At 43.9% G+C, this 24,155-nt stretch overlaps 4 protein-coding genes across 5 annotated transcripts in view; 3 read left to right on the top strand and 1 right to left on the bottom strand.

Annotated features, from left to right (window-relative positions):
• The window catches only part of LOC117811233 (acetyl-coenzyme A synthetase 2-like, mitochondrial), a 42,633-nt gene extending 37,939 nt beyond the window's left edge, over positions 1–4,694 (top strand). The window contains exons 13-14 of the mRNA XM_034681396.1: positions 471–592; positions 663–4,694. Of these exons, the coding sequence (XP_034537287.1) occupies positions 471–592; positions 663–839 (299 nt within the window). The 3' untranslated portion in view covers positions 840–4,694. The remainder of the gene's footprint in view (positions 1–470; positions 593–662) is intronic.
• Positions 1–24,155, bottom strand: part of LOC117811230 (NACHT, LRR and PYD domains-containing protein 3-like) — a 574,987-nt gene that overhangs the window by 195,106 nt on the left and 355,726 nt on the right. Inside the window, 3 exon segments of the mRNA XM_034681392.1 lie at positions 2,853–2,893; positions 13,338–13,346; positions 23,389–23,409. Coding sequence (XP_034537283.1) covers positions 2,853–2,893; positions 13,338–13,346; positions 23,389–23,409 — 71 coding nt within the window.
• LOC117811234 (oocyte zinc finger protein XlCOF6-like) lies at positions 11,618–14,159 on the top strand. Its single transcript, XM_034681397.1, has 3 exons — positions 11,618–11,899; positions 12,115–12,223; positions 12,315–14,159. The coding sequence occupies exons 1-3, from the start codon at positions 11,783–11,785 to the stop codon at positions 13,967–13,969; spliced, it is 1,881 nt and encodes a 626-aa protein (XP_034537288.1). The 5' UTR covers positions 11,618–11,782; the 3' UTR covers positions 13,970–14,159.
• The window catches only part of apmap (adipocyte plasma membrane associated protein), a 28,337-nt gene continuing 19,865 nt past the window's right edge, over positions 15,684–24,155 (top strand). The window contains exons 1-4 of one of the 2 annotated variants that reach the window (XM_034681410.1): positions 15,684–15,924; positions 20,249–20,365; positions 22,288–22,403; positions 22,703–22,795. In XM_034681410.1, coding sequence (XP_034537301.1) covers positions 15,842–15,924; positions 20,249–20,365; positions 22,288–22,403; positions 22,703–22,795 — 409 coding nt within the window. In that variant the 5' untranslated portion in view covers positions 15,684–15,841. The remainder of the gene's footprint in view (positions 15,925–20,248; positions 20,366–22,287; positions 22,404–22,702; positions 22,796–24,155) is intronic. The other variant, XR_004630957.1, reaches the window with a different exon arrangement.

Below are 24,155 nucleotides of genomic sequence, written 5' to 3'. Positions count from 1 at the left end.
ACTCACCTGCTGCATTGTTATGGTGCTTAAACCTGATTGGTCTGTGTACAATTAAGCAATCATGTGTTTGCGCACCTGATGGCTGTGTTTAACCAATCGGCTCATAGGTGTGGTCATGTGACAGTCAGTGCTTTGGAATTGCAAGGAAGTGACTTCATGATATACTTCTGTGTCTAATGTATACACGTGTGTTTAGTGTTTGTAAATCACTGTGTGTAGTGTTTTGTAAAGAGTGTGAGGCTGACATTGTGCTAATAGTGGTGCAGATCTGGGCTGATGTTTTTCTCCTTGAGTTTAAAGTTTTGATAATTGTGTAATACTTTTGATTGTAGTGTTTATGCAGTCAAAAAAACTGTAAATAATCACCTGTTTGTGTGTGTGTGTGTTTGTGTGTGTGTGTGTGTGTGTTTGTGTGTGTGTTTGTGTGTGTGTGTGTGTTTGTGTGTTTGTGTGTTTGTGTGTGTGTGTAGTACCGTTTGCCTTTGTGGTTTTGAAGGAGGAGTTCTCTGATAACCCCCCCGCCGTCCTGCAGGACCTCAGAGAGCTGGTCGCCACAAAGATCGCCAAATACGCCGTCCCTGAGCACTTCCTGGTGAGACCACACCCACCCTTCATACACAGGACAGTGAACCCCAGGTGTTTCTGACCTGTTTGTCTCTCAGGTGGTGAAGCGGCTGCCGAAGACCCGCTCTGGGAAGATCATGAGGCGGATCCTCAGGAAGGTCGCCATGGAGTCAACCGGGGACCTCGGTGATGTGTCCACCCTGGATGATCCGTCCGTGGTCAAAGAGATCATCGAGGCCCACGAGCTCTACAGGAAGCAGAGAGGAACACAGTAGAAGAAGAAGCTGTGGCCTGGAGGAGGGACTTCCTGTCCCTGTTAACTGTTTTAAAACACAGGGGGGAAGTGGGCGGGGCCAAGCAGATCCAGGTGATATCATCATTTCTCAGGTGGACTCGGAGCTTATCAGAGCGACAGAGACATTCAGGTGATAATGCTTCAACCCCACACATCCCAACTGTTGACTGTTATATAATAAAGATGGACAACACGCCTCCACCTGTTCTTCAAAAGTGAAGCCAAAACTGGCCCACCACGGTCTCTGACATACTGCAGCAGTGACCTGATCAGGGCCTCTGTCTGCGCATCAGCTGGTGTAGTCATGCTGCCTCAGTCCTCAGGTGGGTCCAGTCCTCAGGTGGGTCCAGTCCACAGGTGGGACTAGTCCTTAGGTGGGTCCACGGTGTCACAGGTTCTTGTGTGGGATTGAAGCAGACTCTCACAGTTATGGTGCGTTCAAAGACTCTTGTGTTAGTGTTTGTTACGTCTCCTCTCACCGTTCCTCCTCTACTCTGATAATCCGGAGCACACAGCCCTGCAGGAGCCTCATTGGTCCACACAGCTGTCAATCATGATGTCACATTTCCTCTTTTAATATCATTAATAACTAATTCAAAATAAACAGAAACATGAACACTGAGAGATAAATCAGCATGATAAGAACTAACTATAATGACAGAAACCGATGACTCCTTCTCCCTAAAGCAGACCGTTTTATCCAGTTTAGTGTCAAAGTGAACGCTGATCAAGACCACATCTGGGACACCTCACGACCTCGCTACGGTCAGCTCAGCATGTTCGACCTTTCTGCCTTCCTTCTATGATGTGCCTTCTTCAATGTGTCAGCGCTGTGACCACGTCACGTTTCCTCACTACAGATGGCTGTGAGCCTGAGTTCAGGGCATTAACTATCCACTCACACACGGCTGGACTGTAGCAGAGTCACGTGTAGTCAGACAGCCAATAGAGAGGCTCGCTTTAGCTGGAAGCCATGTTTAATTTTAGGTGTTGGATCGAAAACACACACACTAAGGGCCTGATCTACTAAAGGTTTGCGTGTATAAAAACATGTGCAAACTTGATAGCGCGCGCAAATCTGATGTACTAACAGGGAGCACCGAGGATTGCGTCTGTCAAATGAGCAAAATAGCACTCGCTATCCATTTAGCGTGTTTGCCTTCATGAATATGCAGAATACATGTAGATCATCAGAACACACAAAATACTGGGAGGAGGAGATGCAAGTGTAATCATTTAGCACACGCAATGTGATTTATCAAACCTGAAACAGATATATTGCTGTATTTGCGACTTTATTTAGCACGTTTGAAAGGCAGGTGCAAACTGGCACAGCGTTACGCACACATGGCTGCGGTCACTGTAACGCTAATCATAACATCGCTTTACAACATGCCCGCAAAAGCTGGGCTAACAAGTATTACTAAATGTTTTAGTCAATCAAACCAAGAGAACAAAATAATAATAATAATAATAAAACAACACAAATTCAAAGCAGTTCAGCACCACGGATAGCGGCCGTATCATTCTGACACCCACTTTAACTTTTTCATATAATGAGAGCACAGTAGGTCACTGTATCAACAGATATACAGTTTAGTCAAATTGGCACAGCGGCCCACATCTTCACATACAAACAAAAAATCAATATGAAGTACTCGGCCTACTCACCACTGTTTGGACGAGCCTTAAGCTCCGCGGACTTGTCCACGATGCACTGTATGTCCATTTTCTTTGATCTGTCATTCTCAATAGATAACATGACATGTCCACTCAGTCTCTCCTGTCCCATCGTGCTCATCAAGGGGTTTTTAGTTAGTTTTAACTTGGAGAATGAGCGCTCACTGAGCTGCGCCAGGCAGCTCTGCGTAACTCCTCATCTCGTGCTTGCAGCAGTGTGTTGGGGTGAATTGCCTCAAACATGTTCACAGTTCCATTTAAGCTGGTGAATCTTTGGGACAGTTGCTGGATGATGATATCAGGCATTAAAAACGTTCACCCGAAAGTTGCTCCCTGGGACAGTGAGGCGACTGTCTTCATCCAAGTGACGCCTAACTTTTCTAGAGCAAGAGTGGCAGACTAAGCCTCATCAAATCGCTCTCTAAACTCCATCAAAACACTGATTGCGTTTTGGAGAAGAGTAGATGTGTTTATTTCATCTGCAGATCTTTTGTTTTTTCTCACATCATTCACCTTTTCACAGATGGCCTCCCAAATCACGTTTCTAACGCTGAGATGTCTCTGCTGGAGTTCACTGATGTGTTTATTTCCCTCCTCCACAAAGACTTCCAACTCCATGTCTTCAAACTTCATTTATCGCTTAAGACCACTCTGCTCTCTCAAACTCTCCATGGTGACAGCCGATAGCACACGCAAAATCCTCGTAAAATAGGGCGGTCCACACCACTTTTGCACTCGTTATCATTTGCGCACGCAGTCTTAGTAGATCACCCGCAACACGCCCAGAAATAACACGTGCAAAATTATTATTTGCACACGCAAATTAGCGCTCGTTATTTGGGATCTTAGTAGATCAGGCCCTAAGTGTCTTATTCTCTCCAGCTTCACAAAGTGAAGAATGTCCTTCATCCACAACATATGGGAAGGAGGTGTGGGGGATTTTACGTATTTGCAGATCTGTTTACATGTCTATGAATCTGTGTTCACATTTGTGGATCAACTTTAGATTTGCAACAATAATAGCTCCATAGTTTTCATCTAAACAAAGCCTTTGAGTTGCTGACTGTCATCCCAGCCGCTTCACACTCAGCTGCAAACCGCCCCGTGCCTGCTGGAAGCCCCAGCCACAAGGAGCCAACAGAAGCACACCATCTGCATAGAGCAGAGGTGGACTTTGGGACAGAGAGCACGTTTTAGACACTTTTATCTGATGTGTGTTTTGATGTTATTGTTTGACTCATGTCCCATCTGTTAACATGGAGGAGCCTGGTTTTATGACCTTAACTTCAGCCAGCCACGAGGGGGAATGCTTCAAAGTTTTGGCTTCACTTTTGGAAGGCAGTCGTGTTGTCCAACTTTTGATGTGGTCTCTGGTCAGAAAAATGGACGCCACACAAAGCTCTTGCATATTTGGTGAGATTACAGCAGATGGTTAAACAGAGGAGGACCCAGATCAATCAATCTTTTTTTATAAAGCACCAAATCCCAACAAATGTTCTCCTCAGAATCTTTCCAAACAGAGCAGGTCTAGACCGTACTCTATGTTCTGTTAACAAAGACCCAACATCAAGACAGGATCAGATCCAGTCCCATTTTACAGACAGGACTCAGTCTGATCTCATCTTAATCCACCATGAGCAGAGCACTTTGCAGCATTTAGTAAGTTACAGTGGCAAGGACAAACTTCCTTTAACAGGCAGAAACCTCCTACAGGAGGGGTCAGATCAGCAGACTCACACCACCTGCACCTGTAGACATCAAACACAGCTCACCTGGATGGAAACAATGAGATGCTACAAACTTTGACTGCTTTGTTGTGCTCCTCTGGGACAGAGCTCTTCTTCCTGAGTGCAGTGGATCACAGCAGGAAATGTAGTTTCATCACCTTAAGAGCTTCCTGTGGTTCCCCATAATCCTCTCCTCCTTGTTTTCTCACTGAATGTAAAAACACATTAATACTGTTGAACATGTCAGTGTGAGTAAGAAGCTAACAGTAATCACATTTAATCACTTTAGATTTGATGCTGGACTTTAGAGTCAATAAAAGATGTAAACGCTGAAATCATCTCTTTATTGATCTCATGATTTTTGTTAGCATGAAGAGATTTTGTTGATCAAACACATGAAATAAACTCACTGATCAGTTTGAACTTTATCGTCTGTGTGTTGGTGCTTTTTAACCCTGTAAAGCCTGAACCATCAAATAATTGTCAGAAAATTCTAACTCTTTGAAAAATGAGTGTTCAAGATAAGATAAGATAAGATAAGATAAGAGATACTTTATTTGTCCCCCGTTGGGGAAATTTCTATTGTTACAGCAGCTTACAACACGGGACAGGGGAATACAACAATGTGCTAATATAGTTAAAAAATATAATAACAATAATAATAGCAATGACAAGGGTAAAATAAAATTAAAACAAAATAAAATAAAGTAAAAATAAAATATGTCAACTATTCCAGATATATACACACTATGTCAATTCCAAGCGGCAACCTCCGGTCTAAAAATATGAGTCCAATGCGGAAGTGTTAAAAGCTGCAGTTCATCGAGGATCCACTTGAGGCTGGCTCCGGAAGTACCGGAAGTCACATACACATGAATGGGGAAAAGACGATCTTTGCAGCATTAATAAACATGTTTACAGCCTGGTACAAAAGATGAGTGTAGTCTGAATAGATCATTTCTCGATGTCCTCTCACTGTGAGGGGGGTGAATTTTTTTCTAATTCGGTAATTTCGAAGATATTGAGATTACCAGTCTTCCAATGAGAGGCACAGCTGCCTGCAGGAACACTGTAGCTGTTGGCTAGGAGGCTCAAAGCCCGCCTCTTTACGTCACACTGGCTCGACAGAAGCAATATGGCTGCCGCAGCCGATTGGTCTCAAAACAGCTCTTCAGAAACAGATGGGTGACGTCACGGATCCTACGTCCATATTTTTTACAGTCTATGGTCAATTCTATCTGATAAATAGATAAGGTAAGTTATTGCACGATAAAAAATGCACCAGGATATTTCAAAACAAACATACACAGTATGAAGAACAGTGTGATTCAGATGGATACAGTAGTTATTTGTGAAAGTCACATAGTAACTTCCATGTAGTGGAATGAAAGATGAGAACAGATGATTAACGGGACACAGCAGTGCTGGTGTTAAACAGTCTGATTGCAGATGGGATGAAGGACCTGCTGTAGCGCTCCGTCCTGCAGGGTGGGCGTCTCAGTCTGCTGCTGAAGGAGCTGCTCAGGGACCCCACAGTCTCATGCAGGGGGTGAGAGGGATTGTCCATGATGGATGTCAGCTTGGCTTACCTCCTCCTCTCACCCACCTCCTCTATGGAGTCCAGAGGACATATTGACCTTCTGATGAATTAAAAAAAATATATATAATATCAATTTTCATATATGAGTTTTCATTTGTATCATATTTGATACATCAGGCATTTTGGTGTACATTTATTGCTAAAAGTTTCTTCTTTTTTTAAAAAATTAAAACATATAAAAACAACATTTTTAGCCTATTAAACTTTGAGTTTCCTCCAGATTTTTCCCAAAGTAATTTCAAACCTAGAAATTAATTTGGTCCATATTGCATGACAACATCATACATATTCTGTATCTACAACACAGCGGGAAAAAAAACCTAATGTATTGTATATTTCTTCTCCGAATTGTTTAGATTTTAGTGGAAATCAATGAGCAAGAGACAATTATTTACCAGGGAGTATGGTAACATTCAACATGTCATCAATCATCATGATACAGCAGGTTACATAAAAATACAATATACATTATAAATATCTCAATTTCTACTCTACATATACCTCATTATGTCATTTAAACATGTTAATAAAAAGACGTTGCTTTATGGAATGCATACTGTCTGAAATGTAATAAATGATGATTGACAGTAAATAAATGTCCTTCTATACCTGCTGTATTAATTTAGATACACACATTTTCAACATGACTATAAATGAAGTAATGAAATATTAATTAGTTTTACATCTATTCCAGTAACTATTCCTCTTGAAGTTTCAGGAACAATTTGAAAGTTTTTTTCATCCAAACTTTTTCAAAATTAGTAAAAATATCCCTGAAAAACCTTGAGTGGGTCTCTGATCCACAGCTGACATTTTGGATGTCTCAGGTGACGTCCTTCTGGTGTATGAATTACTCACACCTGGTGGATTATCCGTGCACTGCATGTATCTGATCGTATATATCAGGTTTTTTCAGAAAAAATATATCACAATGATGATGTAGAGGTTTCAAAAACTGATGTATCACATATGATACACCCCTGTGAGGAACGTTGTGTTGACCTCGGCGCCCCCTGTGGTCAAAGCAGAATCTCCCTCCTGCTGATGTGGTCCTCCTCAGTGTCCCTCCTCAGTGTCCCTCTGGTTCAGGGTCAGGGAACTTTAACCTGCAAGTAGATTATTAGAGGAAGTAACGTCCCATTAAAAGCAGCTGCTGTACTAACTGCTGCCCCGTCCAGACCAGACCCCGGGGATTTACCCGTCATAGATGAGACTGCTGAGTTGTATTTGTATAACTTCATGTTGAAAGCTTAATTAGCTAACATTGTCACTATAAATATCTGCGTTCAAGCATCTGCTGAGGTGGAGGCTGGTTGTATTGACATCGTCCATATTTAACGAGACAGCCTGAATATAAGAACTCTGATCGTCGAGACTGTTCTCACACTAAAGTTTCCCAAATAGACGAGGAGTGGAAGAGTAGGAAGAAGCCCAGAAGGGGAGGGTTCACTTCCCTTGAGCACTTCAGACAGGAGGACATAGACTGATCAGGATCAGAGATGGAGCTGTTCGTCTGTCTTCAGTTTCCTGTGAGGTTAGTTCTGTGAGTCATTTTTCTTCCACTTCAGCGTCAACCAGGACACCAGTCAGAGCTCCCAGCCTGTCCTCCAGACTGATCCTCTGCCTGTCCCAGTCAAGAGAGCTGGGAGCACCGTGACCCTGTTCATATTCAGACCTCTGCTCACCTCTCTTCAGACACTCACACTCACACACACGCAGGCCGACCAGCAGACAGCACCTTGGCTGCGTATTGACCAAGCAGCAGCCTCCAGTCTCAAGGCCCTGTGGAAGTGTTAAAAACTGCAGTTCATGGAGTGTCCACTAGAGGCTGGCTGCAGAAACACCAGAAACCACATACACACCCATTCAAAGAGACGATCTTTACAGCAGAAATAAACATGTTTACTACGGTGCCCTGAAGGATAAAACAAATTTACAAAAGATGATACACTTTTACAAAGTTGGAGACAAATTTATATTTTGGAAAACATTTTTACATTTTATAAAACAAAATTACATCAGCAAAACGCTTTTACCAAGGCTAAAACAAATTTACATTTAAGGAAACAAATTTACAAATGATGAAACACTTTTACGAAGTTGGAGACAATTTTACAAACAACAGAACACTTTTACCATTTCTGAAACAAATTAACATTTCATTTTTACGGAAAGGGAATGTACCAATTACCGGAAGTGATGGCGTGAGGGGTTGTTTAGTTTGTTTTGATGGAGAGAAACCGAACAGAGATGGACATGGTTTACATATTAGAACATCCTCGGGTCTCAGAGAGAGTTCTCAGATCCATAGACTGTATAAATAATGGACGCAGTATCCGTGACGTCACCCGTCGGTTCCTGAGTGCTGTTTTGAAGCCAATCGGTGGCGGCGGCCATATTGGAAATGCGGAACTCAACCAGGCAAAGTGTGACGTAAAGGGTCGGAGTTTGAGCCTCCTAGCCAACAGCTATGTGTTCCCGTCCGGGAGTCAAGTCAGTCATGTCCTTATTTGGGCAAAAACTCATAAGCTTAATATTTTTTGAACCGTCACGTTAGAATAAAATTCACCCCTGTACAGTGTGTGCTGATAGAGAGATTAGCTACGTAGACCCAAGCCGTTTTTTGTACCAGGCTGTAGACATGTTTATTTCTGCTGTAAAGATCGTCTTCTTTGAATGGGTGTGTATGTGGTTTCGTGTGTTTCTGCAGCCAGCCTCAAGCAGGTGCTCGATGAATTGCAGTTTATAACACTTCCGCATGGGCTTCATCGTTTGATACCGGAGGTTGCCGCTTGGTCAGACCTCAGATGAAAAAGCATCATGTCTCCGGAAAAGCTCCGTCATATCTCCGCAAAACTTTCATCATGTGTCAGAAATCAGATGAAATGGCCTCAGACCACATCGCCTCAGGCTAAACGGAGTCAGGCTAAACGGAGTCAGACTTAGTGGTAAAAGTGTTCTGTTGTTTGTAAAATTGTCTCCAACTTTGTAAAAGTGTTTCATCTTTTGTAAATTTATTTTGTCCTTCAGGGCCACCGCAGTTTACAGTCTGGTTCAAAAAACTGTTTAGGTCTGGAAAACTTATATGAACGTGTGATGATGTCTATATGTTCATATGTTCTGCTGTGGAAAGGGCCTTGTTATACCTTAAGGATTCTAAAGAAACTCTTGGACACTTAGGAATGCATGCTGTTGAATAACACAGCTCACCATTTGTTTGTTTGTTTGTTTGTTTGTTTGTTTGTTTGTTTCTTCTCTCTGTCCCTTAGTAAATTATATCATGTCAAGGATTTGACCTCACTCATGATGACCCTGTCTGTCTTATGTTATCTATCTTATCAAAATAGATACAGCAGGTATATAAGGACATTTGTTTGGAGATCTGTCAATCATCATTTTATTAAATTTCATACATTATGTATTCCATAAAGCAACATACAGTCTTTTTATTATTTAAGAACACGTTTAATGACATAATGAGGTATATTTAGAGTAGAAATTGAGATATTTATAATGTATATTGTATTTTTATATATGTAACCTGCTGTATCATGATGATTGATGACTGGTTACATGTTGCCATGGCTCTGTAGTAAATTATTGTCTTTTGCTCATTGATTTCCACTAAAAACTGCACAATTCAGAGAAATATACAATACATTAGGTTTTTTTTGCTGTGTAGTAGATACAGAATATGAATGACGTTGTCATTTAAAAGGCTAAAAATGTTGTTTTTATATGTTTTAGTTTGTTTAAAAAAGAAGAAACTTTGAGCAATATTATGCACCAAAAAGCCTTATGTATCAAATATGATACAAATTAAAACTCATATGTGGAAACTGATATTTAATTAATTGTTTTATTATTTGTCAGAAGGTCTAATAAACACTCCATTTTCAAATAATAAGAATTCTGGGACAATTCAGATGATTCAGGCTTTACAGGGTTAAATAACTGAGTGTAAACTACCAAAGTAAAGCTGTCAGTCACATGTTAAAACAATGATGCAGCCAGCGAGTGATTCACGCTGAGTTTGTCCTGCTGTTAGGTTCTACTAAGACCTGCAGTGAGCTTCTGTACCTGCTGGGCTCTGGCTGGGCTCTGTTCTCTGCTGGCTTCTGTTTCATGTTTGTGTGTTTGTTTGTTTGTTGATTGTTTATCACCATCTTGTACTCATAACTTCAGCTCCTCTCATTAAACTGCTGTTTGTACAGTCATGGCCAAAAGTTTTGAGAATGACACAAATATTACATTTTCACAAAGTCTGCTGCTTCAGGGTTTTTAGGTGTTTTTGTCAGATGTTTCTATGGTATAATGAAATACAATTAGAAGCATTTCATAAGTATCAAAAGCTTTTATTGAGAATTACACAGAATTCATGCAATAAGTCAATATTTGCAGTGTTGACCCTTCTTTTTCAAGACCTCTGCAATTCTCCCTGGCATGCTGTCAATCAACTTCTGGACCAAATCCTGACTGATGGCAGTCCATTCTTGCATAATCAATGCTTGGAGTTTGTCAGAATTTGTGGGTTTTTGATTGTCCACCCGCCTCTTGAGGATTGACCACAAGTTCTCAATGGGATTAAGATCTGGGGAGTTTCCTGGCCAAGGGCCCAAAATCTTAATGTTTTGTTCCCCGAGCCATTTTGTTATGACTTTTGCTTTATGGCAAGGTGCTCCATCATGCTGGAAAAGGCATTCTTCATCACCAAACTGCCCTTGGATGGTTGGGAGAAGTTGCTCTCGGAGGACGTTCTGGTACCATTCTTTATTCATGGCTGTGTTTTTAGGCAAGATTGTGAGAGAGCCCACTCCCTTGACCGAAAAGCAACCCCACACATGAATGGTCTCAGGATGCTTCACTGTTGGCAAGAGACAGGACTGATGGTAGCGCTCACCTCGTCTTCTCCGAACAAGCCTTCCTCCAGATGCCCCAAACAATCGGAAAGGAGATTCATCAGAGAAAATGACTTTACCCCAGTCCTCAGCAGTCCAGTCCCTGTACCTTCTGCAGAATATCAGTCTGTCCCTGATGTTTTTACTGGAGAGAAGTGGCTTCTTTGCTGCCCTTCTTGACACCAGGCCTTCCTCCAAAAGTCTTGGCCTCACTGTGCGTGCAGATGCACTCACACCTGCCTGCTGCCATTCCTGAGCAAGCTCTGCACTGGTGGTGGCCCGATCCCGCAGCTGTAACACCTTCAGGAGACGGTCCTGGCGCTTGCTGGACTTTCTTGGGCGCCCTGGAGCCTGTTTGACAACAATTGAACCTCTCTCCTTGCAGGTAACCATGGCTAACAGATGAGGAACAATGGTGTCATGCACCATCTTCCTTTTAAAGTGTCCAGTCACTCAATCATGACAGATTGATCGCCAGCCTTGTCCTCATCAACACCCACACCTGTGTTAATGTGTGTGACACCTGTGTGTCATTGAAATGATGTTAGCTGGTCCTTTTGTGGCAGGGCTGAAATGCAGTGGAAATGTGTTTTTGGTGATAAAGTTCATTTTCAAGGCAAAGAGGGACTTTGCAATTAATTGCAGTTGAGCTGATCACTCCTCATAACATTCTGGAGTATATGCAAATTGCCATTATAAAAACTGAAACAGCAGAATTTGTGAAAATGTAATATTTGTGTCATTCTCAAAACTTTTTGCCATGACTGTACATTTCTACCTGAGAGAACCTTGATTGGGATAAGAGACTTGATGATAGTTGTTGTGCCTGTGACCTCCGGCCAGCAGGGGGCGACAGAGTCTCCCCTCTGCCTGGAGTTCTGCCGTCAGTGAGTGCGCATGTGTCGTAAAGCAGCCGGCCATGGCCGCCTGGAGAAAACAACACACGCTTCTCTCCGTGTTTCATGTCCGTGTGTTTTTGAAGTGATTGATTATTAAACTGTAGGAGAGTGTGAGTGAGATGTCGTCCTCTGTGGAGAAGCTCGTGTCGGACATCTTTGAGGAGTTCTTGCTGAGCGCGGTGACCGAGGTCTGTCAGAGACTCAGAGTCCATCCAGAGAGAGCCTCACAGACCGAGGTCAGTCCACACAACAACAACAACAACAACAAACAAACAAACAAACAAACAACAACAACATGGTCATCAGTATATTTTATCTGAGCCAGTCACCACACAGATTAGACCCTGTTACTGTGAGGAGATCCTGTGTTTACTCTGAGTGTGTGTGTGTGTGTGTGTGTGTGTGTGTGTGTGTGTGTGTGTGTGTGTGTGTGTGTGTGTGTGGGGTGCAGGAGCAGCTGCAGACTGCGATCAGGACTCTATGTGGGTCTCTGCTGCAGCAGCTGAGGAGGCTCCTGGAGGAGAAGCAGCCGCTGAGAGAGGACGAGCAGCAGGAGGAGAGTAAGGACCTGTGATGATGTTGTTGTCATGAAGCCTCGTGGTGTCTGTGTTTGTCCCTCTCTGCTCACTGTAGTGTTTTCTGTCTCTGCAGAAGAGACCCCGCAGGAACCCCCCCTCCCTGCAGCTGAGGGAGACACGCAGGTGGAGGTGAGTGTTCAACCCGACGCTCCTGGAGATGAATCCCCCCCCACAGAGGAGCCGCCTGCTGAGAGCAGCCGACGGACTTTCAGCTGCAGCGTCTGCAGCAGCACTTTCTCCAGACGCACCAACCTGAGCGCTCACCTGCGTGTCCACAGCAGAGAGCGGCCCTTCACCTGTCTCACCTGTGGAAAAGCCTTCTCTGCCCGGAGCAGCGTCAGAGTCCACCAGCTGACTGTGCACAACAAGCAGCGGCCCCACCGGTGCTCTCACTGTGGGAAGGTGTTCGGCACCCTCAGCCACCTCAAGACGCACCAGATGTCCCGGCGGCGGTGGCCCGGCGGGTCATTCAGGTGTTCAGCCTGTGGGAAGGTGCTGGCAGCGAGGTGCTGCCTCCCGGAGCACAGACTGAGCTGTCAGAAAGCTCAGGAGAGCTTCAGGTGTGCAGAGTGTGGGAAGGAGTTCTCTAAACACAGCCAGCTGTCTGCACACCGCCGAATCCATCAGAGGGACAAACCCTTCAAGTGTCCCACGTGTCAGAAAGGATTTACTGCACAACACAGTGTCCAAGTCCACCAAATGACTGTCCACAGAGGACTGAAGCCATTTACCTGCAGCACCTGCAGAAAGACTTTCAGCCAGCAGAGCGGCCTCAGAGCTCACCTGAGGACTCACACAGGTGAGCGGCCGCACACCTGCGAGCAGTGTGGCAACAGTTTCTCCAGCAGCAGCAGCCTGTCAGTGCACCGCCGTGTCCACACTGGAGAGAAGGCCTTCAGCTGTGACACCTGTGGGAAGAGCTTCAGCATGCCGGCTAACCTGCGGCGCCACCAGCTGATCCACTCGGGCCTCCGGACGTTCAGCTGTGACGTGTGCGGACACAGCTTCACCCAGGCCAGCCACCTGAAGGTGCATCGTCTGGTGCACAGCGGCGAGTGGACGTTTATCTGCAAAGCCTGCGGGAAGGGCTTCAGACAGCGCAGCGCTCTGTTGGTGCACGAGCAGAGCCACACGGGCGTCAAACCGCACAGCTGCAGTGAGTGCGGAAAGAATTTCTCCTCATCAACGTCCCTGAAACGCCACCAGCTGATCCACAGCGGGCAGAGAGTTCACACCTGTGATAAGTGTGGGAAGAGCTTCCCCAGTGCCCAGATCCTGAAGACTCATCTGCAGCTGCACAGCAGTTACAAAGCGTTCTCCTGCGATGTGTGCGGGCGCGGCTACAGCTCGCTCAGCTACCTGAAGGCGCACAGACGCAGCCACTCGGAGGGAAAGCCCTTCAGCTGTGCTCAGTGTCAGAAGACCTACTCCACGCAGGCCAGCATGAAGCTGCACGAGCGCACACACAGCGGAGAGAAGCCGTTCATCTGCGAGGTCTGCGGGAAGAGCTTCAGCGTGTCTCAAAACCTGGTCCGACACAAACGCGTCCACAGCGGAGAGAAGCCCTTTGAGTGCAGCGTGTGCGGGAAGAGGTTCAGCCAGAAGAACAACCTGAAGGCTCACCAGCTGATCCACACCGGACAGAAACCCTTCAGCTGCTCCGCCTGCAGCCGGAGCTTCTCCTCCACACGGAGCCTGAAGGAGCACAAGTGTGTGGCCTCTGAATGAACTTCCTCACAGAGACAGGACTCAGACTCAAGGAGGACTCACATTATGGAGCTCAGAGTGAAACAGAGGAGAGGAGGGGGAAAACAGGATGTGGCTCTCACTCTCTCCTGGCTGACCTCATCAGATTCACAGACGTGTTTGTGTGTTTACAACATAAATGAATGAATTAATACAACAGTGTCAAAGTGAACAGTCTCTGTTTCTCTGTCGTCCTTTCAGGTTTCATCTTCTCTTCTTTGTTCTCTTCTTTGTTCTCTTGTTGAAGTCTTCGTTTATTGAAAGATAACACAGTCAGACAGCATCATGAGGTCACACATCCAGAGGCCTGTGGTAGGTCTACACATACGACAGCACGTCATCCAGGTCCTCAGTGTGTCAGCCAAGCCATGTTCCCTCCTCCATCACTTCGCTCATCCTCTCAAACATAACTGTCATCCACTTGTTAACATCCGGAGACCTGAACTGTGATCTGAGGATCCCTTCATCCCTGCCTCTGCAGCTGCCTGGACTCCAAGTAGGCGTGGTCCTGGTGATAGATGTACCTCCCCGTGTATTCTCATACTTCTCCCAAAGGGGTTAATAAGATACACTCCTGCTCCTGTCTGACATTTACAACATGGAGCGATGTTCAGCCAGCCTGTGAGGAGCTTAGAGGGCTTGACATCAACTATATGAAGGAATTCATCTGAGGGCCTCTGCCTCTTCTGTGTATTTCACTTCACATCATATCATACATCACATCACATATATCATCATATATAACATCACATCATATATAACTTAAAATATTATCATATATAACATCACATCATATATAACATCACATCATATATAACATCACATCATATATAACATCACATATCATCAAATATCACATGACTCCTGTTTCTTCCAGACGATCCTCAGATTTTTGTAGATATTTATTTGTAGCATCTTAAATGTTTTATTAATCATAACCATCCTGAGTGTTAAACCAGGTATTTCTAAAAACTCCAACCCTGGATTCTCATTGGCTGGACAGGTTCATCAGTATACACTCTCTAATCTTTGAATTGAGTAATTGCCCTGACTTTCCAGGTCATATTTTTACACAGACTAAGACAGATACATAAAACCTGAATCTGAGTGTAAGTCATGTACCCTTAAGTCCCTTTCAGTATCCAGTAAACAGACTTTGTGCTAATATGGACCATAGACTGTAATCAAAGACTAGTCTATGATATGGACGGCTGGATTGTGCCTCTCATTGACCCCAGGGTTGCTTTAATTTCAGAATCAGAAATACTTTATTTATCCCGGGGAGGGAAAATAGGACAGTTGAAGTATTAATAGAAGGAAGGAATAAAATAAGATACAAATACTAATAAAATAAAATAAAGATCAAATAAAATAGAATAAAATGAAATAATAATAAAGTATATACAGAAGTGAAGAATAGTTAGAAATGATCTTCAGTTAATTATCAGTTATAATTATCAGGAGTTTAATAATGTAGAAATAAACATCTATTTATTTATGTATCTATGTACCTACCATAGTTTATAAGTAATAATAATATAAATAGTCCTATAAAATAATAATGTATCTACCACAGACTGTATACATAATAATAATATAAAATAATCATATAAAATATATAAAATAATAATGTACCTACTGACTGACTTACACAACAGTGACGTACTTAAATGTGGCTCTTTTATTTTGAAGCCTCAAACCGGAAGCTGGCTGTCATCGCTCTGGTAGAATGCTCAGGCTCTCCCCGGGATCACTGCCTCTGTACCCGGGTTAACCTCTACACAGCTGGCCTTTGCAGCTCCTGGTACCAAACCAGCCCGAGACAGAAAACCGTCCAAGTCCAGTCCGGATCAGATGGAGGGGCTCCGGTTCCGCCGGGTCCACAGACCGCAGGTCATCACCGACGAGCTCCCGGAGCACCAGACCAAGTCACACGGGTAAGAACCGGACCTGCTCGCACCTGCTCGGACCCACACCCCGGTACCGAGTCTAACACAGGAACACTAGCTGTAATCATTATGAGCCAGTACCGTTACCGGCGCGGAGGCGTCTGTAGCCCCGGTTCTCTCACCGACAGCAGCGGGATGTTTACGGCTGATTACAGGCGGAAGCTTTTTGCGTAACACGATCAACCGAAGGTTCATCGATCAGCGCTCATCAGAGCTCATCATTACAGGTGTTTTGGGTCAAAGTGTCACCGTGGTATCCTGCGCCCTGCTGCTGAATCTGTTGTTTTTATGGTAACAGTAGAAGACGTCCCCTCTGAGCTCAGGTTCATGTGATATTTCACCTTTATGATAAAACTGAACCAGGAGGCGGGCACGAGGACATTTATACACCTGCTGTCACAAACAGTACACCTGAGCAGGTCACCTGAACACCTGGACCTCTGTTAGCTCACTGTTAGCTCACTGTCAGAGCCAATCATCGGTCATTACATTATCAATGATAGTAGTAAGTAGATATAACTCATGTGCATTTAGCATGTTAGCTATTTAAAAGCTAAATTAGGCTAAATGCCAAATATAAGCTAGCTTGTGATAAAGAGGCATCAAGCCTTAGCTAAAGTAAACCTGTTTGTCTCCAGGACCTGATGATTTGATATTCTTCACTCACTCATTTAACATGGATAAAGCAGCAACTAATGAAATCATAATAAACACAGAGATTCCTCTTAAAGGTAGCTAGCCAAACAAAACAGTGTTAGTTATTGAGTATCATGTAATGTGATGATAAACTCTCTATATCTGACACACTGAATGTTCAGTAGTGTGTCTTATTGATTCAGTATAATAACAGGACTCTGAAGAACAGAATCTCAGCTGTATACAGAAACCTGATTCAGTCTTTAGGATGAGACATCCTGTCTCAATCTAAATGTCCTCCCTAAACCCTGAGCCCTAAACCCTGAGCCCTAAACCCTGACTCCTTCTTGACTTAATTGACGTCACCTGTAAAGTGTTTGAGGGCAGGAGGCTCAAACTGTAGAACTGGGAATGGGACATCACTTTGAGACTTCTCACGTAACCTCCATGACGTCATATAGCTCACCATAGTGATGTTAGGAAGTTATATATATATATATCACAATTTTTCATTTCCTCAAATTCAAGGCTCTTCAGGGTCGGACTGACTGACTGACATATGATCCAGGCTCTTACTGTACAGACTGCCCGAACCATTACATTTAATACATATAAGTATATAGATTATACTGTTTATACACATATGTGTGAAGATAATAGATTCAGGCTGATTAAGTCTGTTTCCTACATTTATACTTACCTGCTTACTTTATTTTGAAAGGTTAACATTGGTTGCACCTTCCTGCTTCTTGTTTCCTTCTCTCTTTTTTTATTTCATATTATGTTGTTCGTTTTCCTTTCTATGCTCGAGGGCTTCCCCTGGGGATCCTGTGTTTCATGTCACAATGCTATGAACTCTGGGTAATTCCCTTAAGTCTGCAACAATGCCCACTTTCGGAAAGGGGCCCTAAAGGACTTAAAAAGTCTGAGAGGAATCCCTCATGCAGATTTGACAGTGGGACAGCCTGAAGCTCACACACACTTAGCAGGCTTGCCTTTCAAAGTCAGTGAGTGTGTGAGGGTGGACATTGAGATTGGACTGTAGTCTCAAATCTTGGATCCATTTTTTCTGGACTTCCCCTCTGCTGTGGCCTCCTCTCTGTCTACAGATTTGTTATTCAGACTGTGATCCTGGACCGGACAGCACCAAGCGTCTTGGTTTACGTCACAGGCATGTGACCTGCTGAATATGTACAGTGTTTGTCCTTACACTGGACACTCTCAGGGTGTCACTGATTTTCATGTTGTGTTATTGGGCTTAAAGAGTGTGTCTGTGTAATGTTTGATCCATGGATCAGAACACATGATAAAAACCTCCTAACTGAGCACACAGACACGTTATCCAGGCAGCAGGGCTGCACATGTCGATGTACTGGCCATTTGTCATAAAAAACCTCAAAGAATAATCAAAATATCATACTCAAACTTTAACTAAACATAATCAAAGGGTCACTGAGGCACTGTGGGGATGTGATGTATGCAAGCAAAACAAGTCCAATGTCCATGTAAGATTTCAGCAGTTTCCAATGGTTTATTTGAGGGCAAGCAAAGAAAATCATGGCTCCTGCTGCCTCTCTTGTGCTGGTAAAAAACCATAGGTCCACCCCGGTGCACACTGGCCTTCTGCCACCTACCTACCTGAATACACTCAGGTGCCCACAGTTCCTAATCACCAAACAAACATAAGAAACAAAAGAAACACTAAATATACAAAAATCTAAATATACTAAACAAATGACTAGCAAAGAATATCTAACTTCAATTAATTATAAAAAGAAAAGTTTAGATAAATCTTAAATTAATACTACTTATTAATTCTAAACTAAATAAACAACTAAATCAATCAATCAATCAATCAATCTTTATTTGTATAGCGCCAAATCACAACAAACGTTATCTCAAGACTCTTTTACAAACAGAGCAGGTCTAGACCACTCTATGTCAAATTATGAACAGAGACCCAACACCAAGACAGAGAGCTTCACTCGAGGTGACAGGTTTTCTGTCATCAATCAATCTTTATTTGTAAAGCTCCAAATCACAACAAACATTATCTCAAGACGCTTTTAAAACACCAAGACAGGATAAGACTCAGTCTGACCCCACCTTAATCCACCATGAGCATTGCACCTCGCAGTATTTAGCTAGTTACAGCGGAGAGGACAAACTTCCTTTAACAGGCAGAAACCTCGAGCAGAACCAGACTCATGTTAGACAGCCATCTGCTGAGACCGAGTTGGGTTTGGAAAGACAGATAGAGGGGAGTAAGAGAGAGAGGTGATAGTGATGAGACGAGTAGTGGAAGCTGTTGCCGCTGGAGTCCAGCACGTCCGTATCAGCTTGAGTCTGGAACGTCCACAGCAGGAGGACGTCTACAGCAGCTCAGAGGAACCTACGAGACAAGGGAGCTCAGGGACTCCAGAAAGGTCTATGGTTAGTAACTTTAATGGGACAGGGAGAGTTAAAGTAAGTGATGAGGGGGTTGGGGGCAAGGGGGTGAGCTAGGATCCCAGTGTGTCAGTGCACCAGTTCCCCTGGCAGTCTAGGCCTATAGCAGCATAACAAAAGCTGGTCCAAGCCTGATCCAGCTCTAACTATAAGCTTTATCAAAAAGGAAAGTTTGAAGCCTACTCTTAAAAGTGGAGAGGGGGTCTGCCTCCCGGACCCTGACTGGTAGATGATTGGGAGCGTAAAGTTCTAGAGGGGTAATAGGGCACTATGAGCTCTTTAAGATACGAGGGTGCCTGATTTTTAAGAGCTTTGTAGGTTAAAAGAAAGATTTTAAATTCTATTCTACATTTTATTGGGAGTCAGTGTAGAGAAGCTAGCACTGGAGAGATGTGCTCTCTCTTCCTAGTTCTAGTCAATACTCGAGCTGCGGCGTTCTGAACTAGCTGAAGAGTCTTTAGAGACTTATTGGGGCAGCCTGATAAGAGGGAGTTACAGTAATCTAACCTGGAGGTAACAAATGCATGGACTAGTTTTTCTGCGTCGCTCTGAGATAGAAGTGTCTAATTTTAGAAATATTGCGCAAGTGAAAATAGGCTGACCTTGAGATTTGCTGAATAAATACAAAAACTAAACAAACAGATCCAACAGTCGATCAGGTCGTCTATGGGAGAAATGCTTCATGCACTGCTGGTGAGTTTGGAGTCAGTCTAGTGAGTGGTCATTGGGAAACATCATTTTGAACACACTAAAGGTTTATACATCCTGAAGAGAAGAACACGTGACTTTCATATGTACACAACAAACAGGAGGAAGACATATGGGACATTCAGAAGTTTCTGGACTCAAAGTCAGGTACTCTCCTCCTCTGCTGCTCACTGCTTTATACAAGTGTGATGAGTAACAGAGTACCACTTCACCACATATTCAGATGACACCGGTACTCCTCTGTGACTTTAACAAAGAGGACGAGGTACGGACACAGCATCACCCCGACTTGTTCGATACAGTTATCACATTGATACGACAGTTCTTACATCATATATCTTTTACTGGCTCCACGTGTAAAGATGTTTGTATTAATATGGGTTCAGGTGAGTTACCTGCACACAGTGAAAAGAGAGGAGGACCACAGATAGATCCCTGGGGCCCCCCAGAGAAGATAAGATACAGAGCTCAGGTTGAAGTCTGGTCTTCTGCTCTCTGAAGTCTTTGTCTCCTCTCTCAGCACCTACAGTGGGAAGGTTTTCCAGGTGACTCTGCTCTTTCTGGGCGGGTTTCTGCTTCTCCCTCTCCTGGTCATCATCCTCATCCTGGAGTCTCCCATCCATCCTGAAGTCTTCAGGTGAGTCCACCCGGCCCACTTACTGCAAGACTGACAGGTACCCAACAGTGTCAGACCTCTACTGTTTTAAAGTGCAGTCAAAGATAAGTCTCAGTTTTCTCCTTCAGATCTGAAAACAAACACACTTGTTGTTTAAACTGAGTTCAGAAGTTCTCTTTATGGTTCCCGCCCTGGATCTCTGTGCTGTAACAAAGTCTGTGTTGGTGGATTTGTACAGTTCCTGGCTGTGTTCTGTGGTTGTTCTGTGTAGTCCACAGCATGGTGTCCGTGGGCAGACTGAGCAGAGTGACTGGTGGTCCAGCTTGTGTTGCTGAATGTTTGAACTCTGTGCTGCAGATTTCTGAATATGTGCTGACTCTGTAACTTGTTCTCTTTAATAATTCATCACAACAAACCTCTGATGCAGATCTGTGAGAGGGCCAGTTCATGTGGAAACGGAAACTCAGGCATGGAGAGGTTTGGACTTCGCAGACCTGCTTGTGTAACAGATGTATTTATCGGAGCAGTGGATGTGTTTGAAGGAATCTGTCGGCTGAGTTTGAGAATGTGGAACTTTGAGAATGTCTCTGAGGATCATCAGTGAAATATAAGAACTATGCTCCAGACTCCAGTCTCTGAGAACAGATCACTGTTATGACCAAACATCTGTCTCCCCACCACGTGACATTATAATGAACACTGATGAACTCACATCTCCTGTCCTCCTCCTCATTCACAGCACTGGAGATGTGGGCTGGTCTCTGTTCAGGGGCAACGGGACTGTAGATCTCTTCTCAGGAGATAATGGGCACTTTGTGAGCCGTTCGTCATGAGTGTCCCCCAGGCAGTAAGCTAAAGATCGTCTGAGGTGTATGCAAACATCTGGCAAAGATCATCCATCCAATATCTTGACCGCTTATCCCGTATGTGGTCACAGGGAGCTGGAGCCAATCCCAGCTGATCCCACTTATCACAGGGCAAGCATGGAGAGACAGACAACCATTCACGCACACACGCACACCTATGGGCAATTTAGGGTGATCAGTTAACCTGGTGAGCATGTTTTTGGACTGTGGGAGGAAGCTGGAGTACCCAGAGAGAACCCACACATGCACAAGGAGAACATGCAAACTCCACACAGAAAGGAACCTGCCCGCCCAGGAACTCAAACCTCGAACCTCCTCACTGTGAGGCAACAGCGCTACCCACTGTGTTTGCATCCATGATATAGCGTATAAGGGGCCTCTGAATGTGCTGTGGTGTGGGCATTGAGCTGGATGGGCTCAGGTAGGCTATCTGTCTAACATGAGTCTGGTCCTGCTGGAGGTTTCTGCCTGTTAAAGGAAGTTTGTCCTTGCCACTGTAACTTGCTAAATGCTGCAAAGTGCTCTGCTCATGGTGGATTAAGATGAGATCAGACTGAGTCCTGTCTGTAATGGGACTGGATCTTATCCTGTCTTGATGTTGGGTCTTTGTTAATAATAGAACATAGAGTACGGTCTAGACCTGCTCTGTTTGGAGAGAGTCTGAGGAGAACATTTGTTGGGATTTGGTGCTTAATGAATAAAGATTGATTGACTTGATTGATTGACTGACTGACTGACTGCCTGATTGATTGATTGATTGATTGATTGATTGATTGATTGATTGATTGATTGATTGATTGATTGATTGATTGATTGATTGATTGATTGATTGATTGATTGATTACTCCAGGTGAGACACCAAAATCCCAAAGACATTATTTGGGCCGTGTTGAAACAGCTAGTAGCTTCCTCTTCATGTCACTGAGGAACATCTATAAACTTTTAACATTGAAGGTTACATGAAGTGTAAAAAGTCTTTCAGTGATAAAAACATCCCGGTCATGTTACAGTGTAATGAATGAGTGTATTAACGTCACACGTGGTTGTTGAATGTGCTCTCTGTAATGTGTGCTGCAGTCTGAAGGAGCCCCCGATGATGAAGGGCTGCTGGGAGCCCAACCTGAAACTCAGAGAGGCTCAGAGACTGTTTGAGGACCAGATCACGGGACCAGAGTCCATTGCCAACATCGGAGGTCAGAGTCCACTTCACTTAACATTTAGTTTAGTGTTAAATTTTTATTTGAGTTCTCTCAGAGTAGGGTGAATAAAGTTCAGTTTAGTTTTCAGTTTCTTTTTTTTTACTTACTTTAAGTTTGAGTTTATTTTGTTTTTTAATGTTTGATTTGAACATGAGTTAGTTTATTTATCCTAAGTTCAGATCTGAAGTTTGAGTTCAGTAAAGTTTGTAACATTCAGTTATTTGATTTATCTCAGGAGCGTGTGGTGTAACAGCGTCTGACAGCTGACAGATGTTTGTCTCTCCACTCTGCAGATGTTTTGTATTCTGGAACAGCTGACGGGAGGATCGTGAAGGTGGTTGGTCGGAGGATTCTCACGGTGGCCAGACTGGGAAAACTACCCTGTGGTGAGAGTCATGGAGGCTTAGTGTTGATACTCTGTCTGCGATGCTTCCTTCCCGTAGGTTGGACTGGGACCTCGAGCAGCCTCACATCCAGGCGGGGGTGTTCCCTCCCTCTGATTGCTTCACTCTGGAGTTTTAACATTCAGACAGTCTCTCAAACACAGAGTGATGGAACTCTGTGACAGTTTGAAGCAGGAACATGTTGAAACTTGACTCTGCTGGTTTCAACATTAAACACACAGCTGAGCAGACGGATAACACGTGAACACAAACCTCGGCCTTCAGAGTTTAACACAAAATAAAAGCTGAAAGTTTAAACAGAGAGACAAGGCAGAGGAACAGGAAGTCAGCTCTAAAGAGACCCTGACTGACAGGTTTACCTTTTTCTTATTAACCCTTTAGACTCATGTATAAAGTAAAGCTTTGCATGGTGAGCAAAGGGAACAGGTGTTTCTGTAACTAGGGGTACAAACACTTCAGTTTGGTTCTCCTTTTTGGGTCTCAGCTCAGAACAGTAAAGGAACCAAACACAACACATCAAATACAATATATTTCTCTTTACTGACAACTTAAAGAGACAAATGGCGTTTTTCGACCTGAGGAACTTTACCCCTGAACTAAGAACTTTACCCAGGAACTATGTGCTAGTGGACCCAGGGTCTAAATTTAGTTCAGGGGTAGCTAATCTGCTTTCATCTGTGATGAATGGCATTCCTCTTTGTTTTACTGCCCTCTACTGGTCTGGTGGTGTAGTGCATTTACTTTTTTTTTCTCCATACATCACTGGCCAGATTTACACAATCTACCAGGGACTTCAGCCCACAGTCGAAATGCAGACAATGGGGGCACAGGAACCTTTTAGTTCAGGGGAAAGTAGTTTGCGGGGCTAAAAGACCCCGGGACTCTTGTTCCAAATGCACCTAGAGTCTACAGTGCAGCGTGGACACTGTTTTGATGAAACATAACAGAAAAATATATAACCCTAAAACAAATCAGGCTGAAAAGTAGAACCCAAAATAGAATCACGCAGGACCTGTAGTTAACCCTTCATGCTGAATTTTCATTTTGGGCGTACATTTCAGAAGCTACTCGCCCCATTAAGGGTAAATATGTGCACCAGATATATTTGTACATTCAATGATTGCACTCCTCACTGTCACACAGCGCTGATCACAGGTAACCACTGTTTGAGCTCACAGCACAGACTGATCACAGAGACTGAAGGATGTAAAGTCAGGGTGTCCGGAGGGGATCAGTCTGCCGTCTATATGACGGGCTGCACATGCTGTGTGTGGTGCGCTCCTGTTCTCCAGTCCATGTGAGGACCTTGGATTTGAATAAGCCTTAACTCTGATCTGACGTG

This window comes from Notolabrus celidotus, chromosome 4 (genome assembly GCF_009762535.1).
Source record: "Notolabrus celidotus isolate fNotCel1 chromosome 4, fNotCel1.pri, whole genome shotgun sequence".
NCBI lineage: Eukaryota > Metazoa > Chordata > Actinopteri > Labriformes > Labridae > Notolabrus > Notolabrus celidotus.
The sequence above is the reverse complement of the archived record's forward strand: the minus strand, read 5'-3'. Positions and strand labels throughout refer to the sequence as shown.